The following is a 27611-nucleotide window of genomic DNA, read 5'->3' as shown; positions in this document are numbered from 1 at the left end:
GCTTAAGTGATAAATTATAACTTTGTTTTTCACAGCAGCACCTTACTGGATGGACATAAGATTACGGATAGAAAGTCTAGAATGCTGATGGTAAGAGGAATGAGAAGATCCTCAAAAGAGTAGATGCATGCTCATTTTATTGGGAGCCTAACTAGATCCTGCAGTGGTGTCTTACGCAGGATCATCTTTCAGGTGCCCTTCTTTGTTCAGGGAAATCAGACACATACAGGTACAAGTGCCTCCCTTTTTGAGAGAGCACTTTGCCACCAATGGTGGGACTTCTGGTGACAGCAGCAGGCGCCCCAATAGTGTGTGGGTGTGTGTTTAAGGGACTGTGCAGGGTCAGTGTGTGTTGGGGCTCTGGCCTCAGATGGGGTGCTGGGCTTCCTGTGGCAAGGAAGAATGCAAGGCTGTAGTATATTTGCAGCTCTTCATGTGGGAATTAAAGGTAAGGACCTATTTCTGCAGCCCCTTCTCTTGTTTAGGTAGAGCATGAAACCTGTTTAAAAGCTTCCTCTCGTGAAATATGAGTGTAATCTTGAAAAAGTTTGAGGACTGGGCTGTCACCGCTGCAAGGAGCTGGGGCAGAGCTATGATCCCCTGCTTGTGCGCTGCTGCCAGAAGCACACAGGCTATAGAGTGCAGCTCTGTCCTGGCTCCGGAGCAAGCTGTCCCCATCGCAAGATCCCAGCAGCTCTGGAGCAGCCCCCTGCCCTGCTTGGCTGCGGGCAGTGCTTGCACAGCTGCGGCTGGGCTCCATGGCAACCCTAGCCTTGAGCTTTCTGGAGCTGGGGTCTCCGGGCCCCAGTCATGTGGGCAGGGGCTGCTGGGAAATGGAGTCTGGCTGCTGGCCGGTTTGGTCACATTGCCCACCCCTGCCCTAGAGGCATACCTGGTAGAGGTTTTTTTTTTACTCAGGATTTCAGAAGTGAAAGCAGGAGCTCCAGCCTAGGGGCAGCACTCTGTTCCTAGAGGGAGTGTCAGGTGTTACTGCCAAGAGCCACTTACCTTTCGCTGGCCCTACCACTGCCATAGTTTTACATGATACATGAAAATCCAAATCCTGAATTTGGCAGCAGTTTCAGGGCTAGGGAAGGATCTCTTAGCAGTGACACCTGCTACCGCATCTGGCAGCAGCATCCTGCCTCAACTCTGTTCCATGGGAATGGAACTTCCTGAGCTCCCTGTCCCAGTCTTGACAGGGAGCACCTCCCTTTACTGAGCACTCAAGACTTTTATGCCATACACTTGAAATTTTCTAGATTTAAAAGCAGCTCCTTCCACTAATTCAGGATGTTAAGATTTCTAAAAAGCAAATAAAACCTTTCTGTGGCTGGATATCAAGTAGTAATATGTTAAAGGATCAATACTGGAAGATGTAGCTTCAGATACTTTTCTAGCTGAGATTTGAAACCACAGAGTTGTTTGGTATTGCTTTCTGAGTGTACTTTAAGTTATTTCCTGCTTGTGTATTCACATGACTTCTGCCTCCAAGAGCATAACTAAGATGTAGTTACCCTTTGTATGTGGACATTTTTCCTTTACTCTTCCTCAAATCCAGCCAAAGCAAACAGAAACATCACTTGGTTTATGACACTGAATATGCACAAAGATATCCAAGCAGCCTTCTCTCTGTCAAACCTGACTTAGCTTTTGTGGTTAATCAAAAGAGGGGAAGAAAGCTCTGCACATCCTCTGGTGGTGTGGGTTTTTACAGAAATACTGCTAATTAGCTTCCTCTTTTTTTTTTTTTTTTTTTTTTTGTTAAAGGAAGAAACAGGTTCTGAAACCCCTACTCCTCCCCCCTCCCCCTGCCAAAAAAACACAAAAAACCCCCCAACTTGGACTTGTCTACATTTCCTCCAGGCTGTCTGAGACCACCTCCAAAAGTACATCCTGGCCACTTTCTCTTGTTCAGCTTGCACTAAATCCCAGATGTGAGGCAGTGTAGTAGTTACATGGCCCTGAGTACGTGCTTCAGCTCTTTTGTACGTGCTACTTGCTAAATGCTAAGGAATTGTTAGGGCATGCTGCCTCATTTCTGGGTTTGGTGAGTGCCACACGGGAGTGAATAGGCAGGGCATGCTTCTCAGCATGTCACAGGTTCACTGTTAAATTTAGTCAGGAGTTAAAAATTTATCTCTTTAGTCAATTAGTTTGAATTTTGATACTGTAGTATTGATAGGATCAACTTACAAAATTTAAGTCTACTTCTCTACTACTAAGTCTCTTTCTTTTCAGAATAAAGGTTTTAGCTTTATAATAGAAATGGAATGTAACTTGAGGTTTGGCCTCCTTTGGGCAATGATGGTCTTTGGGCTTGCAGCTTTGGACATTACAGCCCACTGCTCATCACTTTGTGTTGAGATCTGTATTTTCCTATAAATCTGAATTGTAGTTTAAACTGTACATTAAGTTCATCTGATTTGTGACCAAGCTGATTCCAAATGCAACAAATCAGTTCTTTAATTTAAAAGTAATGTGTGGTATGTTTAATTCTAAACTAAAGTAATTAGAATCAGCATATTTTATTAAGCCAGCAAGGGCCACTGCTGTACACTTGTACAAATAGTATGGCAGCAATTATATCATTTATACAAGTAATACCACTAATATTCCTTTCAGAAAGACTCCATTTATGTATCAAAATGGGGGACTAGTAAAGGACTTTTTACAACATGCTGCTGTATGCTCTCTAGTAATGGAGGGCCACTGACCATTGGATGTTGTAGCATCACTGTCAGTAAATCAAGAAAAGTTTGCCATACTTTCATGAGCATAACCTGGAAAAAGAAGTATCATATTTTCTTGCATAAAACACACATTTTTCCCAATATTCAGCTCCCAGAAATTGGGATGTGCATTTTAAGTGAAGATACAGTAATAGCTTCTTCTGTATAAACCTATGTTGGGGGAAAGAGAAAGTATAGGCAACCCTTGCCATTCACAGCGGGTATGTTCTCTTGATCCCTGCGAGTGGCAAAATCCGTGAATAAGGTACTGCATTCATGAACACAGTGCCCCTGACAGCTGGGGCGGGTTGGAGGCATGGCTCCAGCAGCTCTGGTGGGAGTGCAGCAGCGATGGCAGGAGCAAGCACGGAGCTCCCGAGGAGCTCCTATAAGTATATAAAGTGTATATAAAATGTGGGTTTAGCATTCACGCATATTTGAAACCGCGAATGCCGAACCCGCGAATAGTGAGGGTTTCCTGTAATGTTGTATGTGAGGGGCTTCCTAGCTTCTGGCTGTAGGTGCTTTTTCTTTCCTTTGGCAAAGGCTTCTGCTGTAGAAGGCTGGCTCTGCTGAATTTATAAGGAGAGCTGAGGCAGAGGTTTCTGCTGAATCAGCTGTGTGGGCACTCAGCTAATTGTACAGGTGCTGCTGGCTAGGGTCATGCCCTTAGCTGATCTGACGGGCACTTCTGGGTGCCCATCCATCTCAGCTCAAGAAGAAAACGGGTTGAACTGTTTGACTCAACCAGCAGCACCTATGGTGAGCTGCAACTAGGGTGTTAATAGAACAGCCACAGGTTCTTCCTCCTTCCTTCCTCAACAACACCCCCTTCCCCAGCCATTGGAGCTAACTGCGTTTTTGTTGGGGAAATTTCATACTTACCAGTATTTTGAAGGAAAGATCTTTTACTCTTCATTCTGCCTTCAAAACCAAAGTGTGCATATTATTTGGAGATTGTGTTCTATGCAAGAAAATACAGTGGCACTTATTTCTAACAATTTTTTTATATTCATAATTGTGACCCTTGCAAATTAATCTGTAGATCAGTAAAAATGTATATTGTTTTCTTATTTTGTTTTGATTTGATCAAAGGAAAGCATAGTAATCCTTAGCAGTTGCTCTTGAGAGGCTGTAGAAATGAAGGCATAATATTGCCACTCAGTTTTGAATCAACATGTAGGATTTGCCTAGTATTGTTTTATTAACTAAGAGTAGCAAGGTGTAAATGAGTCGACTGTTAATACTGTAAATGAGTTTTTGAAAAATAATAGTTGTATTTTATGGTCTGAGTTTTTCTTTCCTATATTGAAAGTAGTTTTAAAACCAAAGTTAAGGCATTATATTATGGATTCTAAATTCTAAACGAGAGCTTTTTTTTCTGTTCATAATCTACATAGAAGAACTGATTCATTTCTGTTGAGCTTTACATGCCCCATACAAACTTAAACCATGATTTTTTTTTACCTAGTTGTAGTCTTCAGAGTTTCTTGCAGAATAGATCATAATATAAGGTTGGCCATTGTTAACCTTACTTATTTTATCTTAACGTAACTGAAGAATTGTTACTTCCTAGGGAGCTGATTTACATAATGTTGTAAATGTTAGTGAAGATGAGTACTAAGACACTACCAATGTAGTTAAATGTTCTTGTGTTGCTGCCTGGGCACCCTTAGTTCTGTTACACTCCACATTTGAATGCTTGACTTGGCAACTTGGATATTCTTTGAGTAGCTTTTTATGCAACAGCAAAATATTTAACAGTTACTAAAATTAGCGTAGATTCTTAACTTAGAAATTAAAATGTAATTGGTTGAATAGTGTTTAGGTTTGCTAGCTGTATTTCAGGATAGAAATAGAATCTGTTGACTTGCTGTTATGTGGTTTACTATATTTATGCTCATTGATTTTTTTTTTTTTTTTTTTCCAAGCAGAAATTTAAAAGTATTTTAGGCAGACAAGGTTCCTTGGGTGAATTTGATATCTTTTATTAGACCAACCCAAATGGTTGGAGAATGGTTATTAAGCAAGCTTTCGGGTTCAAAAACCCTTCGTCGAATAACCTTAATAACCATTCTCCAACCATTTGGGTTGGTCTAATAAAAGATATTAAATTCACCCAAGGAACCTTGTCTGCCTATGTCCTTAGACCATCACGGCTACAACCTAAACCCCTGCGAAGTATTTTAGTGCATTTAAGATGCCCACATAAAAATTATTTTGGAGCTTGAAAAACAGATTTATTTCCCATCACAGGTTTATTAGTTTGTTATTACAGAACAGGTCACTAGTACTGAGTTGCTAATATAGTTACTTGCAAAGAAAAATATAGCTGCTTACATATATGTAAGGTAAGCAGGCAGTACCATGTAATCTTCATAATGAGAAAGAACATGTGATGCCTCTGGGTGACGGGTACTGTGGGCAGGAGGAAAAACTGGTCAAACTGCCATCTTTTTTAGTGAATGGACCAGATAGATTAAAAAAATATAAACTACAAGTCAGTAAACTGTCCTTGTAATCTTTATTTCTTGTAGATTTCACCATTGTTTAAATATTTATAGGCTTAATTATAAACTCCTGTGTAGTTGTAATAGTCGGACTAAGAGTGATTATGAAAGAAGAAATTCAGGTGCAGGAAGAAGTTGGGAGTGGGGAAGAAGCTTTCCCGCGCATCACTGCAGCCAGTAGAGTGCACGGAATAGATGGCAGGAAAAAATAATTAAAGTGTCATCATACCTGCATTTTTAATCTTGACTTCTCTTCATCCCATATTCTAACTTACTTTTCGATTCTAACTTACTTTTCGATTCTAACTTACATACAATTAATCCAATTTGTCAGTATTCTAAGCTCAACTACTTTGCTTTCATCTTATTCACCTGTTTTACTTATAAAACTTCAATCTTTGGAACAAAACAAGGGTGGGGTTGCTTGACTGATAATCAATCTAGCCTGTCACAACAACCAGTAAATAAAAGCCCATTGCATCCAGAGCATTGACACTTGCAGCACATCTTAAGTGAAAAGGCATAAAATCATTCTTTTCTGAAAACTTGAGGTTTGTACAAGAACAGATGCAAACTGAGAACTTTAGTTATTTTCTACTTTAAAGCAGTAGTGCTCAACCTTTTTGTCCCACAAGCCAGATGAGTGGCATGGGGCTGGTCTATGGGCTGGATCAGGCTGTTGGACCCAACACCACTCTCTTCCTGCCCCACGTTCTGGGACTGGGCCCCAGGACCCTGGCAATGCCCACTCCCAACCCTGTACCCCAGGATTGGGCCCCAAAAGCCTGGCGCTGCCCATATGTGCCAGGATTGGGCCTTCATGCTACCCCCATGGAGCTTTAGGTGCTGGAGTCAGGAGTCTGATCCAGCATGCAGGGCCAGGATCTCCCCATGGGTCTGGTAATTTGGCAGCATGAGAGTGGTGCTAGGTTTCCCCCATTGCCAAAATCCAGACCTGTTGGGAGCCCTGTAAGCTGGATGACATGGTGCCACAGGCTGGGCATCCTTGCTTTAAACCAATAGTGCTTACTATATTTGTATGAATTGCATGTGAACAATAAGTATTTTAAATGGGTTTAGAGTCTGGAGACTGTATTGTCCAAGGTATTCTTAGTCAGGATTACTTATAATTAGGCCCTGGTTTAAATCGCTGGCCTAGCTCGCAGTATAGCGACTCCTTAATCTTGGTGTTTCCCTCCATCCCCCCACTGCTGATTGGTGGAGGGGCCCCATCAGCCTTGCCATTTGCTCCTGATGGCCAGGAGGTGAAAAGCACGTTTTTTTTTTTTCCTCCCGATGCTAGTTGCTGACCAGATGGGAGGTGAAAGCCTCAGCATATTTAAAACCTCAGTTTTCAACTCCCAGCCATCCAGGTGAGTGGTTAGGCCAATGGAGCCCCTTTGCCAATCAGCAGGGGGTGGGGGTGGCAGGGCAGGTCAGTGGGCAGGGGGGAACTCTTAAGATTAAAAGTGCTACTGTGCCACAGTGGAGTTGGTCTGCGGGCCTGAGATTTTAACCAGGCCATACTTAAAATGTAAGAGTAAGTGAGAGTTCTGACTAATGTAACAGCTGCAGTCAAAAGATGTCCACGGTTTTTGTTGCAATTTAATTCTTATGTGGTCTGTGTTGCTGTCACCCATAACAGTCTTTTAGACAGTGAGTTGTTGTATGTGTACATGGGTCAGGTAGTAGCATGCTTGAGGCATGGCCTGTTCTATGCAGAGCAGAATTATATTGGTGGTAGTACAGGAAACCCTCACCATTCATGGGGGATATGTTCTCGTATCCCCCCTCCCCCCCCCATGGCAAAATCTGTGAATAAGGCACTGCATTTATGAATGTGGTCTGCTGTATTTAAAATGCAGGTTTGGGATTTGTGAATATTTGAAACCATGAATAGTGAGGGTTTCCTGTATATATTGCTACTAGTTCACTGACTATCTAGTGCCCCCTGATATATCAAAGTGAAAGCAATAGGTTTAGCTCTGTACAAACCAGAAAATATTGTTCCTAGGTTTTGCTCAGTTTGTCTCAAAGAAGTTTGCAAAGGAAGATGGCATCATTATCTAATCTGTAATATGAAGGGAACTTGAGGCATGGAGAGGTTAAGTGACTTGCCAAAGGACACTTCACAGGAATAGGTCAGGAGCCAGGAACAGAAGCCATAATTTAGCCTTCCAGATTAAAGTAGTTTTTAGTGCAGTATCTCAGCTAACAGAAGAACTTTGCATCCAACCAGTGGTGGCCTTGATTACACCTGCTTACATTTTCTTTGCCATTTTCTCTCAAAAAATGTAATCGCCTTTCAACACATGTCCGTTCAACAGATGTAGATGGCTTCATAGAACAGCCTTCAGTACATCTTGGGGAATTGCACAGTTGTGTGCCCCCACAATTTTGTGGATGAAATGTATGACTGCGCATGAGTTAATAATTCAACACAGGTGGGCTCTGTGCCTCCACTTCTGTGGGGCTCCCAGCACTTGAGCCTGTGTGGAGGCACCAAGCATGGTGGCGCATGATGACAGCTGGTGAGTGGAGCTTCTGCCTGCGGGGGTGGGGGGTGGGCATAAAGTTTATGGGTGGGCATGGGGTGGGGGTGAGTGTGGGGTTTGTGGGTGCATTTGGGCCACCCTGCCACATGCCCCCCTCCATTTGCCCCCATGGTGCACAGCCCTTGTTGCCGGTGGCAGCAACAGCAGGTGGCAGGCCCTCTGGGCACTCGTGGTTGTGGCAGGCAGAACCCCCTCAGTGGCACACAGCTCCAGCCGAAATCTGGCGGCTTCATGTGGCAGCACAGAGCCGGCCCGACTGGCCTCCTGGCTTTGACCCAGATGGGGCTGGCTCTCTGCTAGCACGTGGGGCTCACAGCACTGCAGGTGGGATCTACACCATCAGGCCAAGCTGGTTGACTTCATGCCTCCATGTGGGACTTCCAGCACTCCAGTGGGCAGCTCCACATGGTGGCATGGAGGCAGCCCAGTCCAGTGGCATGCGACTCTGTCTCTCCATGCAACTTTCCGCTGGAGTGCTGGAAGCCTCAAGTGGAGGCACAGAGACCACCTGTCCCGATGCTGCATGGCTCCCATCTGCAGTGCCACAAGCCCCATGTGCTGGCAGGGAGCCAGCTCAGTTTGGTTCAAAGGCATGGACTAGTGGGCTGGACCAGGCTGGCTCTGTGCCACCACATGGACTCAGCATATAATTTTGAATTTTTCTGTGCATAATTCACTGGGGTGCACACAGAGTTACAGACATAAATTGATCCTCTGTAGCCTTATGGGCTTTCTTAACTTAAATTTTAGTTAGTAGCAGAGCAGGTATTATGTGTGGATTACTGAAGTAAGAGGTGAGAAATGTTTCAATAAGCTCTAGTTAAATTTTGAGGAGCATGTTCTTTGTGTTACAGGCTTGTTGGATATCCTTAAATTTTGTATGCAAGTGAACTGGGTTTGCTTTTGACTGTAATCAGGATATTAGTGACACTGTTGTAAGAGAGCCATTTTTTAATTATCAATCAAAAGAGGCATTACTTTTAAATAGGCTTTCTACAACTCCTTTAGTATGCTTGTTTTGTGTTGGCATGGAGTTGTTTATTATTATAAATAAGAAGCTAGTTGGCCAATATTTCCTTTCAAAGTATTTTTAGTTCTTGTTATTCCAGTATCCTCAGAGTCTGAAGTTGAAATTTCTGAAGGTGATCCAGAAGCTCTAGGAATAGTTACTATGTTGATTGCTATCATGTTAAAAAAAAGGGGGGGGCAGCTGCTAGAAACAAAACTGCAAAGCAAGTATCTATTCTAACTTTTTATGAAGGAAAATGGAATGTTAGATCGTAAAATTAAAAGTATGTTAAGAAGTAATCCAGACATACGATTATTCAAGGATTTCTGATGTTCATGCTTTAATACTTTCACAATTTAAGAAGTACTATGTTATTCTGAACTTTTTATAAATAAGCGGACAGATATAGTTCAGGTTAGCCTGTGAAGAATATGTGCATCCTCATAAAACAAAAACTTTACAGATAGGTTCTGTGTCTGTTTTGCTCTTTGGTACATAGAGCTGGCTTTAAAAGTAGCTTTTTTTTCCCCTCAAAGTCCCTTCTACATTTTTAAATGGTCACTCGGATCTAGTCTGTCAGAATGTACAGGGGCATGGAAAACTATTGAATAACGGATGGAGAGAATGAAAACTTTGTGAAACTGGAAGATTTGGTGGCAGCACAGAAGAGAATGAGCATCTTGCTTTGGGAGATGGAGAAGAAATTGTACCCTTGGCAGGAAGAGAGGAAGAAAATGTGAGGAAGTGGGGCGGGGGCGTTTGAAATGGGCAGGGATAATGAGTGAGCAAGCTGCACTCTGAGGCAGAACAGATGTCAGCTCAAGTACTGTTCTCTATACTCTGTTTTCCACAAAAGAACAGGTTGAGCTTTAGGGCTGCTTTTAGCTCTTTGTTGGAAGCAACTGTACTGAATTTATGGAGTGGGGAAGGGGGAGTCATTGTACAAGCATACATCCAATTCCATGAAGACTGGACTTATGACATGGTTTTAAACCCCACACCAGAGGTGACCAACTTTAGAGACAGATCTCACTTAAAGCTATCCATTTTTCCCTAAGGCCAAGTATTTACATTTTTCAAAATGTTAACAGTGTTTGCTTCATAGGGGCAGGAAAAAAATGCCTTGGGAGGCTTTTGTGCTCAGTCAGAGACATCTGACTTGTCCCCTGTACACAACAGCCTAAGCAGGATAGTGCAGCTATTCTCATGTAATTGCACATGTAGCACAGCAGGTTTTTTAAGTCATATCTTAATTCAAGGTGTTGTTTTGCAAATAGGAATGCAGATGAGGAAGTAGGTGGGTATATAGCATACCTGAGGTCATGCAAGCAAATGATGTAAACAGGAAGAAGAATGTTCATAATGAACTCAGGAGGAGGGAGGAGGTCCAAGTTGTACCTGGTTCAACAAATCAAATCATAAGCAATTAGCAGATAGGTGGATCAGTCATATATTTATGAAAGAGCTTTGAGCAGCAAAGTTTTACTGGGACATGTTTGTGGTTATTTCTGGTATGTTAGTCGTGTTTACATTTGAGCTGGATAGAAGTTACAGATTTTAAAAACAAAAATGAGCTTTGATAGGTACCATCTTTTCTTGTATTGTTTTGGGATCACCTGATTTGGACTCATGTTTGCTATATTGTCTAGCCACATTTTAATTGTAGGACTTCTGTGATTCATGGTATGAGGGTTACAGTCTCCAAATAATGAATATTTTTAAAGGGCTACATGCATGTGTATGTAGGGCTTCTTGTTGTTTTTCTTTTTAATCAGACTGCTTTAAACTGCTTGCAGAAATGTTGGTCCTGTGGGCAGTGTCAGAAAACATAGATGTGATGAGGCCTACCAAACTGCAACTTGAGCGAGGATTGGGAGGATGTAGTGGGGAGCCTTTGTTAGTGATAAGTAGCCTAAAACCTTTACAAACATTGTGCAAGTAACTTTATTGCAAAAATAAACAGCTATTTAACTTACAGAGCAGAATGTTGTCATCTTTCCACAAAAAGACGCAATCAGTATCATTAAAATAAATTATCTATTTTCTTTAGAAAAGGCAAAATCCTTTTCTAAAATTGGATGCCACTTTAAAAACTGTCTGCTTTTAAGAAGCTAATGCCTTCTTTGTTACAAATGTATATTGTCTGGGCTTATGGAGGTAGATGCAAGACATTTGGAATTTTCTTTTTAGGTACTTGAATCCTAACTTTATTTAGTAAAAATCTATCCAGTAAAATATTTTTATAACATTAACATGCTTTATACAGCCCTTTTTCTTCCCTGCACACCCTCCTGCCCTCCCACACTTTCCACCTACTCCAAAAAATGTCAGCTTCCAATTAATGGAAACATTGAGGAGAAGGAAGGTTACAATAGTCGGTTTCAGTTTTCCATGCTCCTAACACAATTTTTACTTGTTTGAAACTTGTACTGTAACTCCAGCCACTTGTCTCTGTCTCCTTCCCTCTTGCAACATGACATGGTTTTATAGTCACTGGTAGCTCCCCATGCTAAACCAGACACTTGCGCGTTTGCTTTCTACTCCTGCTGTGCTGATTAGGACAGGGCAAGGAGTCTGATGCGATGGACTGGTGGTTTTTAGTGGTGGTGGTCCCTTGACCTGTCATTTTAAAATTTAAATTTTACAATGAATATGTTGCATGCAACTGCATTAAAGTTCATCTCAGTGGTGTCATGCTTCCTGAGTAGCACAGTCTTGTGGCTTCTCTCTGAGGTATTTTCTGAATTACCCTTATTCATTTGCCAAAATAAAAAGCTGAAGCATCTTTTAAGGAACAGTTATCAACATAACAAATCGGGGTACACTGATAAAGATGTTTTGGGGCCAATGCTGATGGCCAATTAGTAATAGGCCATATTGACCAATACCGGTCTGATTGCCAATATGTAGCCCGGCAGCTTGGAGAACAGTGTTGGGCTGGTAAGTCCATTGGGGAGGAAGAGGCAGGGGAGGGGGACACAGCTCAAGGACCCTGTGGTGAGGGAGGGAGTGGGGGTGGGGCAGGGGCAGGCACTGCACAGCTGGGGTGTGGCACGGGACAGAGCTGCAGCTTGTCCTAGGTGGCATGGGTGTTGGGGGAGGACAGGGAGTGGCTTCCACTGCTGCATGTACCCCGGGGGAGGGGCACGTGACCCCCGGATCTGTGCACGGGATGAGAGCGGGCTGCCCGCTGAGGGCCAGGGGTGGTGCCAGGCTCTTCCCAGCGGGGGGTGGGGCAGCAGGCAGGGCCTGCGCTCAGGGCAGGCGGTAGCAGTGCAGGTAGTGGGACTACAGAGAGGGCTGCAACCAGCCCAAAAGTTGTCATACTCTCCATAGCCTCCCCTCCCAGTGCTCCCGCTGCATGGCCCACCTGCCCTGAGCACAGTCCCGGCCTGCCCCTCCCCGAAGAGCCCGGCCCCGAGCTGGCAGCCTGCCCTTGCCCCGTGCACAGATCTAGGGGGCACATGCCTCCCCCGGGGGGTGGGGGGTGTAGCAGCAGGAGTTGACCTGCCCCACCCCAGACAAGCCATGGCTCCATCCCCTGCCCCAACTTTGTAGCAACCCCTGTCCCTGCCCCAGTCCCACTCCCTCTCTCACCAAGGGGACCTCTATCTGTCTCCCTACCACAGACTTAGTACCCGGATGCTGCTCTCCATGCTGCCGGGCTGCATTCCTGGTCGCATGTATGCTGTGGCTGCACTCCTGCACACAGCATTTATCAATGACATTATTGGCCACATCGGCCAAAAAAAGCCAACTGCCAATAATGTCGATTTTCCTTTTATCTGTGCCCGATAGGATAAGGACCGATGTATCGGTGCACCTCTAATAACAAATACTCTTATCTTCAGGTGGAAAGTCAAGAGATTCAACTGTAAGAGTTACCACTTGGTGCTAAAATGCAGAATACAAAACCACTTTGATAGCTGTAATATTTGACAGAATGCTGATTCTCAGACAGGGCACTGCAACATGCTACAATTTCCTGAGATCCTTTTGAGGGTGCCGTGCAATGTTAGCACTGTTAAGTGTACAAACATGATTTGCAATATAAACCCAGAGATTTCATGGTGTTAAACATATTCTAACCATTTGGCCTTTGAGTTCATTGCTATTTGAGAGTTGTGGTCTGTCTTGTCCATAATCAAAGAAATGGGAGGAAACTAAGAACTGGCATTTTCTGAGAGGTGGCTTGAGTCTAAAAAGGGTGAGAACGAGTCTCTACAATATTTTGAAGCAAAATTCAGAGTCTTTGGAAGACCCAGCAGTATGTCAGACATTCACCTATGAGGAAAATCCTTATGTATCTGGTATAAGCTGTAAATCACTAAACTTTTCAACTGCACAAGATATTTTAATCATAAAAGGCCTGATCACCCCTCTTGAAAAGAAAACCCACAGGAAGGAGCCTAAGAAGGAAATCTGAGTTTGGTTGTTTGGTTTTTATTATCTGAACTATTTTCCATCTGGCATGACTGTTAACAGCTTCTTAAACAAGCCCATAAACCCTTCCTCTATAGATTGGAGGGTGAGGGATGCCATCAGGAAGTAGCATCTGCTTTGCCACCTTTCCTTCTCTTTCTCCGTCCCCAACTATTTGGTGGAGTATAGCAACTGGCCACTGACCCTGGTGAATGCTGGTTAAAGGAGATCTGTAAATTTAATTAGAGGCACAGAATTACTGTACTTGAGTGTATGATTATTGCCAGGTATCCTCTGACAATGGAGTGAAGACTTCCTACATTCCTTTCTAGTGATTCCCCCCAGTACCCTGGGTGATATCCAGACATGATCATTCCTGTAGCTTGCATCTGGTCAAGGTTTTTTTTGCCTACTCAGCTCCCAGACTTGGTTTAACATCACCACATTCAGATAAGTGATCCAGATAGTAAATAACTGAATCAGCCACCCTGGCTATTAGATGACTAAGAACTAAGGTAGGGATTGTTCTAGGTATGTCAGGAAATTCTGATTCAGAGCAGGAAGTCATGTACTCGAAATTATTTTTCCAAAATGGAGGAGGTATTTGGTATGGGGAGCCCAACAAGAATTGACCCTATGCAGGCTATACTCCTAAGGGCCCTGGACTACATGTTTTCTTTAAAAGGCTTGCACCTTTCAGCTCTGCCAAGTTTCAGCTCAAAGTTGTCTCTGTTTCCTGTATATTTTTGTTCACCTTTCTTAGTAGTATGGAAGTTCCTCATGGGCCTACTTCAGACTTATTAACCAAAGACCTTGCCTTCAGACATCAGCATTTGTTCTTTTCAGATTTGTTCTTTTGATACTCCTTCAGAACACTCCCTACATCATCTAGCCCTGAAGATGGTTTGTCTAGTTACTCATGGCCAAAATGATACATGTTTCAGGCACATAAAGTTGATATTCCCCATACACGACAAAGATGAAATATTGTTTAAAATCTTTTCTAAGTTTCATCCACTTGATGTTCTCAGAACTGCATGCAAATCAGTCAAGTTGCTTGTCTTCTTTGGCCGTCCTTACTTTTCCCACGGGCAGTGGGAGAAAAGCTGTGTAGGCTGAATATCTATTCAGGATAGTTTACTATGTAGATAAGGCTTTGCTTCTGTACAGTACACCTACAGAACCAAATCGTTCAGTCTGTCTCCCCACAATTTCTGAGTTACTGGCTGACTGGCAAACCTCTCCCATTAACTATAAATAGTGACTCCTTCAGGAATTTGCTAGCTTCAAGACTTGAAAAGTGCTGCTGTTGATCACTGTCCTGTTGATTTTTCTCCAATTTCATTCACTGCTTCTAGGATATTGGCCAAGTGTGGGAGAGCAGTGTTGCAGTTACTGTTCTACTTAAACCTCATTCTGCTTTTCTGGGCTAGGGGCAGAAATTACATATAAACTGTATATAAAGTGATTGGAAACCAGTTCAGATCTGTAACTCAAATCAGTTTTTTGAACTTCTGTCCCAGATCTTCTCCAGATTCAAGTTAACTCTCAGTCCCGTCCCGTCCCATCCTGTCGCCCCCACCTCTGCTTCCTGCCCAGGGTGGGCAGGCTAGCCTTGGCCCAAGCTATCTGCTCCAGCTGAGCAGGGAGGTACGCTCTAGTGCCCCCCCCCCCTTCTGGCCTGAGCCACTGCAGGTATGTGGCTGCATTTCCAAAATCAAACGTGAATATCTGTTCACTTGCTTATCAGTTCAGTCTATGCAGTTTAGATTAACCAAAGATTGAATTGATTCATCCTCAGGCTTTTTGACTGTCTGTACTTATGAGGAGATAGCTTTGCTTGCCACCTATAGTGGGATTTGCATAGACATATGCTGGAATAGGTAGTTTGCTTACCTTTCAGTAACTGACTTTTTGAGATGGTGTGATTGTTGATCCTCTGACAAGCCTTTTATTTCCACTTTCAGAAACCTAATTAATATGGGTTTAGACTTAACTAATATGGCAGCTGAGAAGGAAGGCTGCAGCTCCTGTCCTTACGGCCATCATAGAAGAGCAATCATAGACTGCATAGTGTAGACTGCTTTTCAGACTACAGCTTTGTGCATGAAGTGCTTGTATATCTACAGTGAGACCCATACTGACAGCTTCTCAAAGTACTGCACGTAACACAGGGTAACTTAATTAGTAGGTGGAGTGTGGAGTGGGAGCTGCACCTCTACTTCTACAGTCTTTGTATATCCTGCTGAGATCTTGATACCTTGCCACTTGAAAATTTAAATAAATGGCATAATTTATCAGTGGAAGTAGTAATCTGAGAGAATATTTGTATAAACTCTACTTACTCTAGGTATCTATTGACATGAATATTTTTCTTTCTTGTTATCTTTCTGAGTCTGTAGTTAGGGACAGATGAAACAATTACACTAGTTTGGGGGGGGAATTTACCACTCCTGAGCATGCATTAACTGATCCACTGTAACTGTTTCATATGACCTCTCTGATCCCACAGTGCAGTTAAAGCAGGGCCCGTTTACATTAGTGTGAAACAGCTGCTAAATCACCGTGATTTAGCTTTCATTCACTGTGGAGTAGCAGGGGTACACAAAACAGCTACAATAGAAAGCTTGAAATATGGTGAGTTCTCCCTACCATGGTATACTCATTTTGCCTGTCTATGAAAATACGGATTCATCTAATTTCTTGGTTAAAAATAAAATACAAAACTTAACAACATTGAATTCTTAACCTTTGGTTTGGATATCACCTGAGAACAAAAGGCTTCCAGTCTTTGAATACAATCATTTCAGTATTTAAAACCACCTTTTGTTCTTGCATTTGAGAATAGTGCAGGTGGGAAGCACCTACCCTGTGGTTTGACAAGGAACCAGGATTATGGAACTAGTTCATTCCCTCTTCAGATTTTCTTTTCAAATAATTTTCTAACAAAATTGGTTAAGTGGTTATTCTTTTTTTACTTTGATACAGAATGGCTTCATAGACTTGTACCAAATCATATTAAAAATAATGTCTGTCTTTTTATAGTCAACAAATGAAATTAAAATCCATGCTGAATCTTTGTGTAAGAAAGACTAGGAGCAATCCATTTTATGGTTAGTAACTTTTTGGTCAGCAATTAAAATAGCTGAACTAAGCTTGGAATTTGGTGAAGGGAAGGAAAATATGTCTTTAGTTATTAAAATGGGAACTAGTCTTGTTCCAAATCAAGACACATAAAAAGTAACACTTAAAATATAAACCTTGTTTTCCATATATATAGTTTTCATTAAATTAGCAAACAGAAGCTGTTCAAGTGTGTGTAACTGGCTGTCTTAACCACTTAAACATAGGCTCAACTCTTCAGAACTTTATTATAATTGAATCATTTGAGGCCATAACTTAAAGTTATGGAGCTGCTTTATAACTTAGCTTCCTGTGCATCTTGGAGTACAGTTCAGGATCCTGGCTCTAACCTGTTCAGTTCTTCTCAGATTTGACTTTATGAATCTTAGAAAACTGCTAACAACTGCAAGCTGGTTTGTCATTCAAACAGAAAAAAATCTAGATTGGCTTATTGAGAAGCTATGGGTTTTCTGCTTTCAGCAGAGGGACCTCTGCTGTGGGACTTCTACTTCTGTTAAGCCCAGTAGAACCAGTTTCTCTACATATTGGCACAGGATTTTCCTGAAACTAAGGAAGTTGATTTTAGTAATCAAAGAGGTGCTATCAAATTGACAAATTTCCTTTTTAAACATATTATAATGGTGTTCGATGCATGTAGCAGGTAAACTTACTGAAGCTGTGAAAAAGCTAAGGGAAATTGGTGTGTAGGGTGTGTGGCTACACTCAATGTATAGTCGTGGTCACTGTGTTTCCAATATAGCTGAAGTCCCTTAAACAAAGTTAAAATTTATTTTCAGTAATTTTTAAAGAAGGCACACTACTAAAGTTGTTCTGCTAGATCATTAATTTTTTAATATGTTGTTGTTGCTGTTTAGATTTATACTCTGCCATATCCAGAAGGGCTCTGAGTGGCTTATTTGGTTGTCAGATAGTCAAATTGCCTGTTGTTTCATGCATCATACTTCCAGTTGAATGAGAATAGAATTAAATATTCTCAAAGGCACACATGCATTTTTTTTTTTATAAATTGGAATTTTTCTTTTTAAATTAAAGACACAAATGGCTGATAATCAGGCCATGTACAGCAATTATGTTTCTCCTGGGAATATCACTTCTTTCCTGGTAGAAACCATGACATACATTCAGCATCTCTTGAGAGAAACTTGCCCTGTCTGGGAGAAGGATCTTCCAGGGTGTCATATATCTTGCAAGAATGAATACTTGTTTTCTGTTGATCTGGTCCAGGAAGATGGAGGATCCCCACCTACTTCTCAGTCTGGGATCTGAGGACTGGGCAGGGAGCGTGGCCCTGCTGCTCAGGTCTGTTCTCCCTGCTGCTTCCTGCCTCTTCCCCAAGCCAAGGATTGCTTGGAGACTAGGAGTGGAGCAGAGGAGTCTGCTCCCCACTTGTGCTCCAGACCCTGATCAAAGGAAATCACTTACTGCAGAAAATGGCAAAACATTACAACAAATAAGCTGCTTGCCCTCTTTAATTAAAAAAGAACATCAAATCACAGTTTGTCTAATGGTATTTTTAATCCTTGAATTTTTTTTTTTAACTTCAGATAAACTCTAGTGTTGGCAGGGCACATCTAATTAATTATCACATTTTAAAATTATTGAAAAATCCAATCGTGGCAAATGATAAATAATTGATTATAAACACCTTTTGTAAAAAATATTTTACCATATTTTCTTGTGTACCATATTGCCCCCCACCCCCAATAAGTTTTTGTTTTGGGGAAGGTAGAATACTGTGGGGGGGGGATTTTTCCACAGTTATGACTGCACGGAGCAGGGACAGTATGTAATTTTCAACACATGCACTTGCAAAATACCCATGTTAAAGTTATGATTCAATATGAATATAGATTCCTGATCTGATCATGCACGCAACCAAATCTCCAACCCTAGCCACACCGGCCTGATCTCAAGTGCAACCTGACCCTGCACACAGGATTTGACAGCACACTGGTGGTTCCTAGTGCACCAGGCCACACAACACCCAGCCTGCGGGGCTCCACACAGGTCTGGAAATTTGGCAGTAGGAGTCAGCAATTAACGGTGTCACTGCTCCCTGCAAGAAAACCTTCGGGAGAAGGCAGTCCCTGAGGAAAGGCTGTTTAGGGTCTTATAGGTCAAAGCCAGCACTTTCAGTTGTGCCTGGAAAGCTATTGGAAACCAGTGCAGATTCTGAAGTACTAGATTAACATTCTCGTGGCAGCATTGTCTAGCTGTGGAGCTTATTGGAGGAGAAAAATGCAAATTTTTCCTTGCATTGGGCTTGGCTGGATTTTCTATAAGGTACCAAGGTTGTTAGGAGTTTTTTGCCACCGCTGGTATACTGAAGAGGAGCAAGGCTCATATGGTTGAAGCTGACCAATATTAACTTGGGGGGGGAGGGGTGTTAAGCAAAGGTCATACAAAGCCAGCCTAAGAATAGGAAGTTTCCATCTTGCCCTTCAGGAGGTACTGACATTTGGACTAATTGTCAGATATATGATCTTAATGAGGAACGGAAATTTGTCACTGAGACTGATGTGAAAATTCTGGGAGTATTTGGCTGCCTCAAAACTCCTGACCCTTGTAAACCTGGTGAAACAAACTTCAATATATAGTCTGGGTGGGAATGAGTGTGTTTTGTAGATAATCTTTGTTACCAGATTTGCCCATCACTTTGGGGTGTGCTCATTTATTAGGGGTATATTTCTGGGGGTCTCTGTGATTCTATCAATGTGTTGCTTGTGTTACTTGACAAGCTGACACCCACATGTGCCTTGAACTCAGTTCATCCCTTATTTCAGCAGAACAATAATAAATGCAGTTAGACACACATACACGCACGCTAAAAGAGTATGTCTGAGCAGGCTGGGTCAGCACTTTCAGCTGATACCCTCATGTGCCTCAAAACTCAGCATGTCCCAATCTCTTGTCACAATGGTCCTAGTACAGTGGCGGGCTATTATTTCGGGTGGAGGGCCACTTACTGAGTTTTGGCAAGCCATCGAGGGCCACATGACAGGTAGCCAGGGGCAGATAAATATTAACTTTCTAAATTTTGTAAGGGCCCCGCGGGCTGGATAGAATGGCCTGGCGGGCCGCATTTTGCCCACCCCTGTCCTAGTAGTAACTCCGTTGATGAGCAGACCCCACTGTAGTACTGGGCATTACAGGGATCTTTGGCTTAGGTAAAAGAAGCATTGCTGAAGAGCAAATGGGGAGGTCAAGGGGAAGGAAGAGTAAGTGAGTTTCAGAGAGAGAGTATTAGCAACCAGCTTGACCATAGAAGTTATTTATTGCCAAGTATATGAACTTATGATGATACCATTAGTAATAGCCCTGCAAGAGAGACCAATAAAACAGTTACAATGTTGCATGGTTTCAATTAGGTATTTGGGGAAGTCTAGCTCAAGTTTGATTAGCAGAAGTCCAGTTTAGAAAGCTGTTCCTGGAGTAAGAAAGCAAAAGTCAGGTTTAGAAAGCTGTGCCTGGAGCAAGAGAGTAAAAGTCAGGTTCCTGGAATCAGAGTGAGGGAGAGAAAGAGTTGAGGTCTCACCACTCAGCAAAACTTGAACCAGTCGATGTTCCCAGGGGTTTGTTGGAGCTTGCGGACAGAGTTCTGAGCATGATCAATGGAGGGATTCCAGGCAGAATTTATTTTTTTTAATTAAAATATATCTATATAGATATATAGATATATTTTAGTGTGTGTGTGTGTGTGTGTGTGTGTACATCTTCTCTCATAGACTTCCATTGCACTTTTTCTTTTCCAAAGCACCTTAATAAACCCGTGCACCCATTATAATAACCACACCCACTCCTTTGCACCCACCCTCTGCCCTTCCCTAACCCAAAACACAGTGTCTTAGACCCAGCCCCAATTTGGGGTTTCGCTTCTCAGTTCATTCACCGTCCTTGTCGCTGTCAGTGTTGCTTCCACTGCTGCTGATCCTGTTGTTCTCCTTGCTGTCTTCAGGTCCAGTTGTGTCATTGTCTCCTTCATTCTCCCTGTCCACTTCCTTTCCCAGGGCGGGGCTTTGAACAGCCTGTGCCACATGTCCTCTTTCCAGGTGGAGTTGGCTGCATCCTCTCCATCCTTTCCCACTGCTTTCTGGTAGTAGGACTGGAGTGCTCAGAAACATTTTAACACAGTCTGTTTGCTTGAGCTTAATGTGGCTGTACATCAGGAGGTTCCTGCCTTGCCACAGGGCGCTCCTGATGCAGGACACAAATAGGTTGAAGTGGGTTGCCTGGGACGCCTGATGTTTTTCAGGTGTCTGTACAGTGCCACCTCCCTTGTCATCATCCTGACTCCTGTCACTTCCTCAAGGAGCTGGCTTACCTTTTTCCACACTCCCTTGGCATAGGGGCAGAGCCAAAAGAGGTGGTCGATTATCTCCTTCACACCTTGGCAACTTTCCCTGGGACAGCTGGGTCTAGCCTCTTGTCTTGCTCTGTGCCTCCATGCCTTCACTGGGAGTACGCCGTGAGCTATGAGCTAGTTCAAGTCTCTGTGGTCTTTTCTTAGGTCTTTGTGAAAGATCCGGTCCCAGACAGCCTGGCAGTAATCATCAGGGAGCAGGTCCATGGTCGATAGCCTGTCTCTGTCTCTGACTGCCTTCTGTATCTTCCTGTGGTTGGACATGGTCTCTGGGCTTTCATTCTGTAGCTCATACTCACTGCAAAAATCCTTCAGCCCACTGTAGAACCAGGGGTATCCCATGGTGCACAGTCTCCCTCTGGCTGCAACGTACACCCCCCACGGTCTCAGGAGGTGACCTGTAAAATACTTGACAAGACAGGCTGTTTTGGTCTCTGACCCAGTCGCCAACTTGCTGATCTGGCTTGTGTACTGTGCCCACAGGAACTGGTGGATGTCTGGCATCCTCCTGCCCCCCCGTTTCTCTTTGTATAGGGTCTTCCTTGCCACCGTCTCCATTCTGGATCCCCAGAAGAAGACACACATGGATTTCTGGATCCTGTGGGTGACACACTTGGGTGCAGGGAAGACCAGTGCAGTGTACAGAAGCACTGATAGCAACACCACCTTCATGAGTGCCACGCACCCCCTCCCCGCCCTCCCTCCCCTCTCCATGGAGAGGCAGCACGTGTGCCACAGACCCAAAAGAAGTGAAACTGGTGCAGCTTCTGGATCCAAGCACCAGAACAGAAACTTGAGCTTGGGTAGGAGTTTTTGTAGAGAACTAACAATGGCTCAAGGGAGAACACTCAGTTTGTTTATAGGTAAACAGTGGCTCTCATACTGGATAATAGGAACTGATCACTCCTGACTATGGGTGGCATTACTCTGAGGAGGCTCACAATACAGACAGGAAGATTCAGTGTTTTAGGTACCAATAAAGGAGTCATTACTAGAATTGGTCTGATAAATGCTGAGCTCAGTGTGTGTAGATGTGGGTTGATTAGCATTTGGAGCAGGGATTCCCCATCATGCAGTGTTCCCCTGCTTCTCTGGTCCCAGAATTCAGTGCTGTCCTTGCCTTGGAATCTGTTCTCCATCCTGAATGCTAATGAAGGTGCGTTCCTGTCTCATCTCCCATTTAAATGAGTTGTCATCCAGTTCCATCTCGGATGTATATGAGACCAGGGGAGTTGCTTCACTCTTATCACCTTTGTCTGGAGGGCTTTAGATGCAACTCCCACTGCATCTTCATTGTCTTTGTAAGTCCCTCCTCTAATCAGTTCTTGTTTAGGCAGAGATGCGTGGGGGATGAGTCCTTTGTGAGTCAGGCAGGCTGTGTACTGTGCCAGGGTTCCCCAAGAACACAGAGTTGAAAGGTAACATCTTATGATGAATGAAGATCTAGGGCCTGACAGAGATCAGGGTACTTAGCCTCCATTCAACCCAAAGTATATGTCCATCTCCGGCGGACAATCCTAGTCCACTGAGGGAGGCACATTGCCCTCCCACTCAGACAGCGGGTGGCCTTCTGTGCTTCCAAAGCCTCATCCTACTTTGACCTGAAGAATTGTAGGACATTCCAACTTTGGCAACAGGCAGCCTCATGCGCCTCAGGAAGATCTTACTCCTATCTAATTCTCTTAATCAGCAGCCTTGGTACCTGAGTAATGGTAGGTTCCAGTTGGCTAAGAAGGGAGAGATCTTATTGGGATCAGCTCCTCAGAGGAGAGCTGTTTACTTAAACAAGTACTTACAGCTTATGGACAGCAGCATTTACTTCAATGGAAAATCAAAGCATGGGGAAGACTCACTACCACCTTTCTCCTAGTATCTTAAAGGCATAAGGTACTTTCTCAGTGAGTAGGCAGTCTGGGTTCTAGACTTCCCTTAGCCCACTCAAGGGGCTAGAGCCCCTGTCTCATACTTCCTAGGAGAGCATCTTAACCACAAGGCCATGAGTTGGGCCAGACTGATAGCATTCTTTGTCACTTCTATTCAGAGTGCATCCACATGCAGCCAAGAGTGCAAGATTTTGGGGGCAAGAAAGAGGGCAAGCAAAGGGGGAGTCTGACTGTGTGCTCCAGTGAGGAAGCACTGGCCTGGAAGGGAGTGAGCCCTAGGTTCTGTGTCCTGCCTTCAGTGCACTTCAGCATTTTATCCAGTGACCATTAAATGTGTTGTGGCTGCTTCCACAATACATAAGAATAAGTGGAATAGGATTGTATAATGACTTGGATCCCTAAAATCTACATAGATGTCATTTAGTTGTATTAGAGGTAGAATGGGATTTGGACCTTAAGTGTACATTCTGGATCTGTCAGCTGTCTTCATTTTACGAGATCTTGATTTGCCTGTGGACTACTAAAGGAACCAGTTTGTGGAAGTCTCCAGTTTCTACCTATTTGCAGAATCCCAGTCTAGCACTGTGTTCTCCCCTAGCACTTGGGGTATTGAGGAGAAAGGTGGCTTATCTTTACAGGAGAGCTACCCTCCTCAATCACTCAAAGTTACAGGGTGGTCTCTTGAAGATGGCATCTGATTAAGTATTCTTAAGGTCTCAAAATCATGTTCTTTGAAAAAGAATATCTAAAGAACTTTGTAAAAACATATCTGAATAAAATAAAATGGGTGCCTTCTGATATTTCCCATTCTGTATGACCTTCCTGGAGGTCATTAATTATGCTTGGTCTTCAGGACTAAAACGGTAGATATATATTTTACTAAAAGATGAAGTACATATGTCTTACTTTTAAACTTTAACTAATGACAACATTCTCTTCATTTTCAGACAATGTCTTCAGCAGTTGTTCAAATATATGCAGCAGATCGCAATGCTATGTGGTCAAAGAGATGCTGTGGTATAGCTTGCCTTGTAAAAGACAATCCACAAAGGTCTTATTTTATCAGAATATATGACATCAAGGTGAGAAACCCTTTCTTTCTTAAACTTTTTTTTCTTAATTTGGTAAAATTCATTGTCAGTTTTGTATTGAATTTGGTTAAAGATGTGTGAAACTGCCTTATAATAAATTGTCTAATAGTCCTCTATGATGTGAGTCAGCAACCTTTTTTACAAGCTGTGGGCTGGAACAAGCTTGCTGTGGTCCAGCATGGGCCGAGTGGCTTTGGCAGCACATCAGCAAATGAGGTTTTCCCCTCACTCATTCTGGTGCAAGTGCAGCTCCCAGTTGCCTGACCCCATAACTGCTTCTCCCAGCCCCTTACCTGGTTGCAGTATGAATACAACTTGCAGCCTCGCTGGCTGGCTTAACGTGGGCCAGGCACCTGCAAACTGCATCTGTGCTGTTGACTCTTCTCCCTGCTGTCCCCTCTTCCCGCTAGCAGTGGCACAGCTGGAAGCTGCCTAGCCACAGCATAGCTCCTCGCTGCCTAAGCACAGGCAGAGTCCTCTAGCTCCCTGGTTTGGATCTCTCCCACAGGCCATGTGTTGCTGACCCCTGCTTTATGAAATTCATGCAGACATCATGCTTGCATTTCTGACAGCATATTATCAGGGAAATTTGAGGGTATATCCTGTATTCAAATATTGTAACTACCTGTGACTGCATAACTTAATATTTGGATTTAGACTATATAGAATAGTTCTAGCTTTATATAAAGTACTACCATATTGACTACAGGACTTGCTGACGTTAGTGCAGTGTCACTAGTGTGCTGGGTCTAAGCATCTGTGTATGTGTAGAACAGTGGTTCTCAACCTTTTTCATTTTGGGATTAAGTTGCCAAGATTGATGGCTTGTCCCTACCCACAGCCCCCCTGGCCCTGCCAGTGCCTCACCCAAAGTCCCCTGTCAGCACCCCTCACCCCCAAGCCACAGCCTTCTGCTCCCTCCATGCTGTTGCCCCTCACTCCTGAGTATGCATGCACACGCACTTGCATGAGTGCACACACCCTCCAGACAGTCCCCCAGACTTTCATTCCTTGCTCCCCATATGCTTACCTGTCTAGTGGCTGGGACTGCTCCTACAACCCAGCCTCACTTAGTGCTGGCCATGTGCGTCTACACACGCAGATGCCTGTGCACCCACTGCTTCTAATTGTCCCAAACAGCACTTGCAGGTTGGAACACTGCCAGCCTGTAAGGGCAATCCTACACTTTCTCAGGTTTTTCTGGGACTTCCTCGTGACCCTTTCAAATATTCTTGCAACTCACTTTTGGGTTGCGACCCACCAGTTGAGAAATGCTGGTGTAGAAGACATTGTAGGTGTCACAGCCTAGGAATATCACCTTTGTTTTTTTCATACCTAGATAAGATAAATGTTGTTATTGCACATGAAAAGTACAGGAAAAACAAAAATATGCCTTATGGCATAGGTAGCAGTACTGCAATTTTCTCTATTCTACTCTATTAATTTTCAATCTAGACCATGGAGATGTAAAGTAAAACTTCAAAGTGCCCAAGTCTCATTGACAGAGGAAGCCTAAGTTCTACACGCTTTCAGCGAGACTTAGAAAATTACCTAGCATTTGTCCTTTTGATACTGCAGTCTTTAAAAACTGTTCATTCAGCTGTTTCAAAACCCTTTAAGGTGAAGTTTCATAGTCTTATGTATGATAATTGCCAGTTGTTGCATAGACTAGACCTGAATTATCAACCTGTTGATAACATTGGAAGTACCAACCCTTTGACCAAGTCTTATCATTTGATTTTTTTTCTCTGTTGTAGATTCCTAAAACTTAGAAAGGTATTGCTTATACAAAACATCTGGAAACTTGGGCAAATATATAGCAACCATAAAAGTAGGCTGGCTTCCCAATAAGCTCAAATAATCTTTTGACTAGACTGTAAACTCTGTAGAGTAGACATTCTTCAGAGCATGTGTGTGTATGTAGTGATTGACACAGTAGGATTGCAATTTCCCATTGGAATTTTTGGATGCTATTACAATACAAGCTAGTCCAGGGAGTTTACTAGTCTTTAACATCTATAACTTCTTTTTCTTTTACAGGATGGGAAACTATTGTGGGAGCAGGAACTGTACAATAACTTTGTATATAACAGCCCTAGAGGGTTTTTTCATACTTTTGCTGGAGATGTAAGTCTTGATATTAATTGCGTAATACATTTAAACAATTTTATTTTTACTATTTTATTTTTCTTTAGCATATTTATTTTTCTTTAACAGTTGCTTCCCTTAATGTAACTTGTGTGAAAGACTCAACTTTCATTGTATAAATTATTTTATAAAGTACAGTATTGGCTATATATTCTTTCTTGCAGCTTGTGGTAAACTTAATTATAAGAGGGAATTCTTTCTAAAAATCAATGCTAAAGCAGAAGAAATGCTAAAAGACAAGAAAAATTAAGATGCCATACCTTTACGGTTTTTCTTTGATTAAAAAAAAACAAACATCAGTTACAGATGCCTTTTCATTGACACACAGAAAATTATTTACAAGTGCTTAAGTGCAGCTTAAGCTGGACTTCGTGCAACTTAACATAAACCTTAGTTCTGTCACGGTATGTTCCTAGGATATTTAGTTTGGGCCCTCTCTACACATGCAGGTAAAGGTCTGATGGTGTATAATGCACGATCCACAAAATTGCACCTCCTGCCATGCCACACGCACATGACAGGGGGCATGATTCTAGGATCATGCATTAGGTCCCATCACACCTCACTGCTGGTGCAGGGGGAGCCCACTTCCAGGCTGCCTCTGCACTGGCAAGAAGCAGGCTCCTATGGCTGGGAGCCCCCTCAGTGAAACCTAGCTGGGTCCCAGCAGCTGGGGGGCCCAGCTTTCCTGGGGGTTCATGAAACCAGCTGCCACAATCCCCCAGTCCTGGGGGTTTCACATGCAGTCCTGAGCTTGGGGGGGATGGCAGGAGCCACGATCCTCAAGCCCTGGGGGGTTTCACATACCCCCAAGACTGAAAGATCCTGGCAGCTGAGTTTGTGCACCCTTGGGACAGCTGGGCCCCCCCATCTGCTGGATCCCCTCACCCAGTGTCCACAGCTGTGGGACCCTGCTGCCAGGACCCAGAGTCAGCAGCTTCTGGGACTGAGAGTCTCCTTGATTGCAGGACTCCTAGCCCCGGCTGGGCATAATGCACCCATGCTGCTGTGAGCCCCATCAACAGAGTTCCCAGCTGCAGGGGAGCTACATGTGCAAATTAAAGCTCAATAGCAACCAACTATAAAGTTGGTACACGTTTGAGGTCTAACTTTATAGCTGGTTAGAGATTTTTATTGGGTAGTAGCTATTTTGCACATGTAGCTGGTCTCGAGGTAATTGTGCAATGAACCAGTTAGTTGTGAAGCACCTCTAATGTGTAGAGGTGGCCTCAGTTTAAGAAATTAGATTCTAGTAAGCAAAACATTCCCTAACACAAATATATGTTCAACTTGCATACATGTTTGTTTCTAAATTCTTCACATACCACTCAAAGGAATGAGTTTCGTTTATTCCTTCATAAACCAGTTTTCTTGGCCCTTAAATTCTGTGATATTCTAAAAAATAAAATAGTTAAGAGACTTGAACAGCTTTCATGTTCATAGGGGAATAAATTTGATGTATTTCAGACGTGTCAGGTTGGCCTTAATTTTGCTAGTGAAGAAGAAGCTAAGACATTCCGAAAAACAGTAACAGATTTGCTTGGACGACGGCAAAGAAAATCTGGTAAATATTCAACCTACATTGAAGTATATGGGGGCAGGGTAGGAGGCATTTAGCTTATTTAGAACTTACTGCTCTGCTGAAGCTTCTTCCATTGGTGGGTGATCAGGAAATTGTACAGTGTATTTTAAATTAAGTAACACAAAAATTGGTACTCCTCAACATGAGTTTCTTTTACAGGTAGTAGTTGTAGATA

The 27611-nt window shown here is 43.1% G+C and overlaps 1 protein-coding gene across 1 annotated transcript in view; it reads left to right on the top strand.

Annotated features, from left to right (window-relative positions):
- The window catches only part of WASL (Wiskott-Aldrich syndrome like), a 74000-nt gene that overhangs the window by 11936 nt on the left and 34453 nt on the right, over positions 1-27611 (top strand). Inside the window, exons 3-5 of the mRNA XM_006024523.2 lie at positions 23563-23697; positions 25747-25833; positions 27322-27418. Coding sequence (XP_006024585.2) covers positions 23563-23697; positions 25747-25833; positions 27322-27418 — 319 coding nt within the window. The remainder of the gene's footprint in view (positions 1-23562; positions 23698-25746; positions 25834-27321; positions 27419-27611) is intronic.

This window comes from Alligator sinensis, unplaced genomic scaffold (assembly GCF_000455745.1).
Source record: "Alligator sinensis unplaced genomic scaffold, ASM45574v1 scaffold574_1, whole genome shotgun sequence".
Classification (NCBI taxonomy): domain Eukaryota; kingdom Metazoa; phylum Chordata; order Crocodylia; family Alligatoridae; genus Alligator; species Alligator sinensis.
The sequence above is the reverse complement of the archived record's forward strand: the minus strand, read 5'-3'. Positions and strand labels throughout refer to the sequence as shown.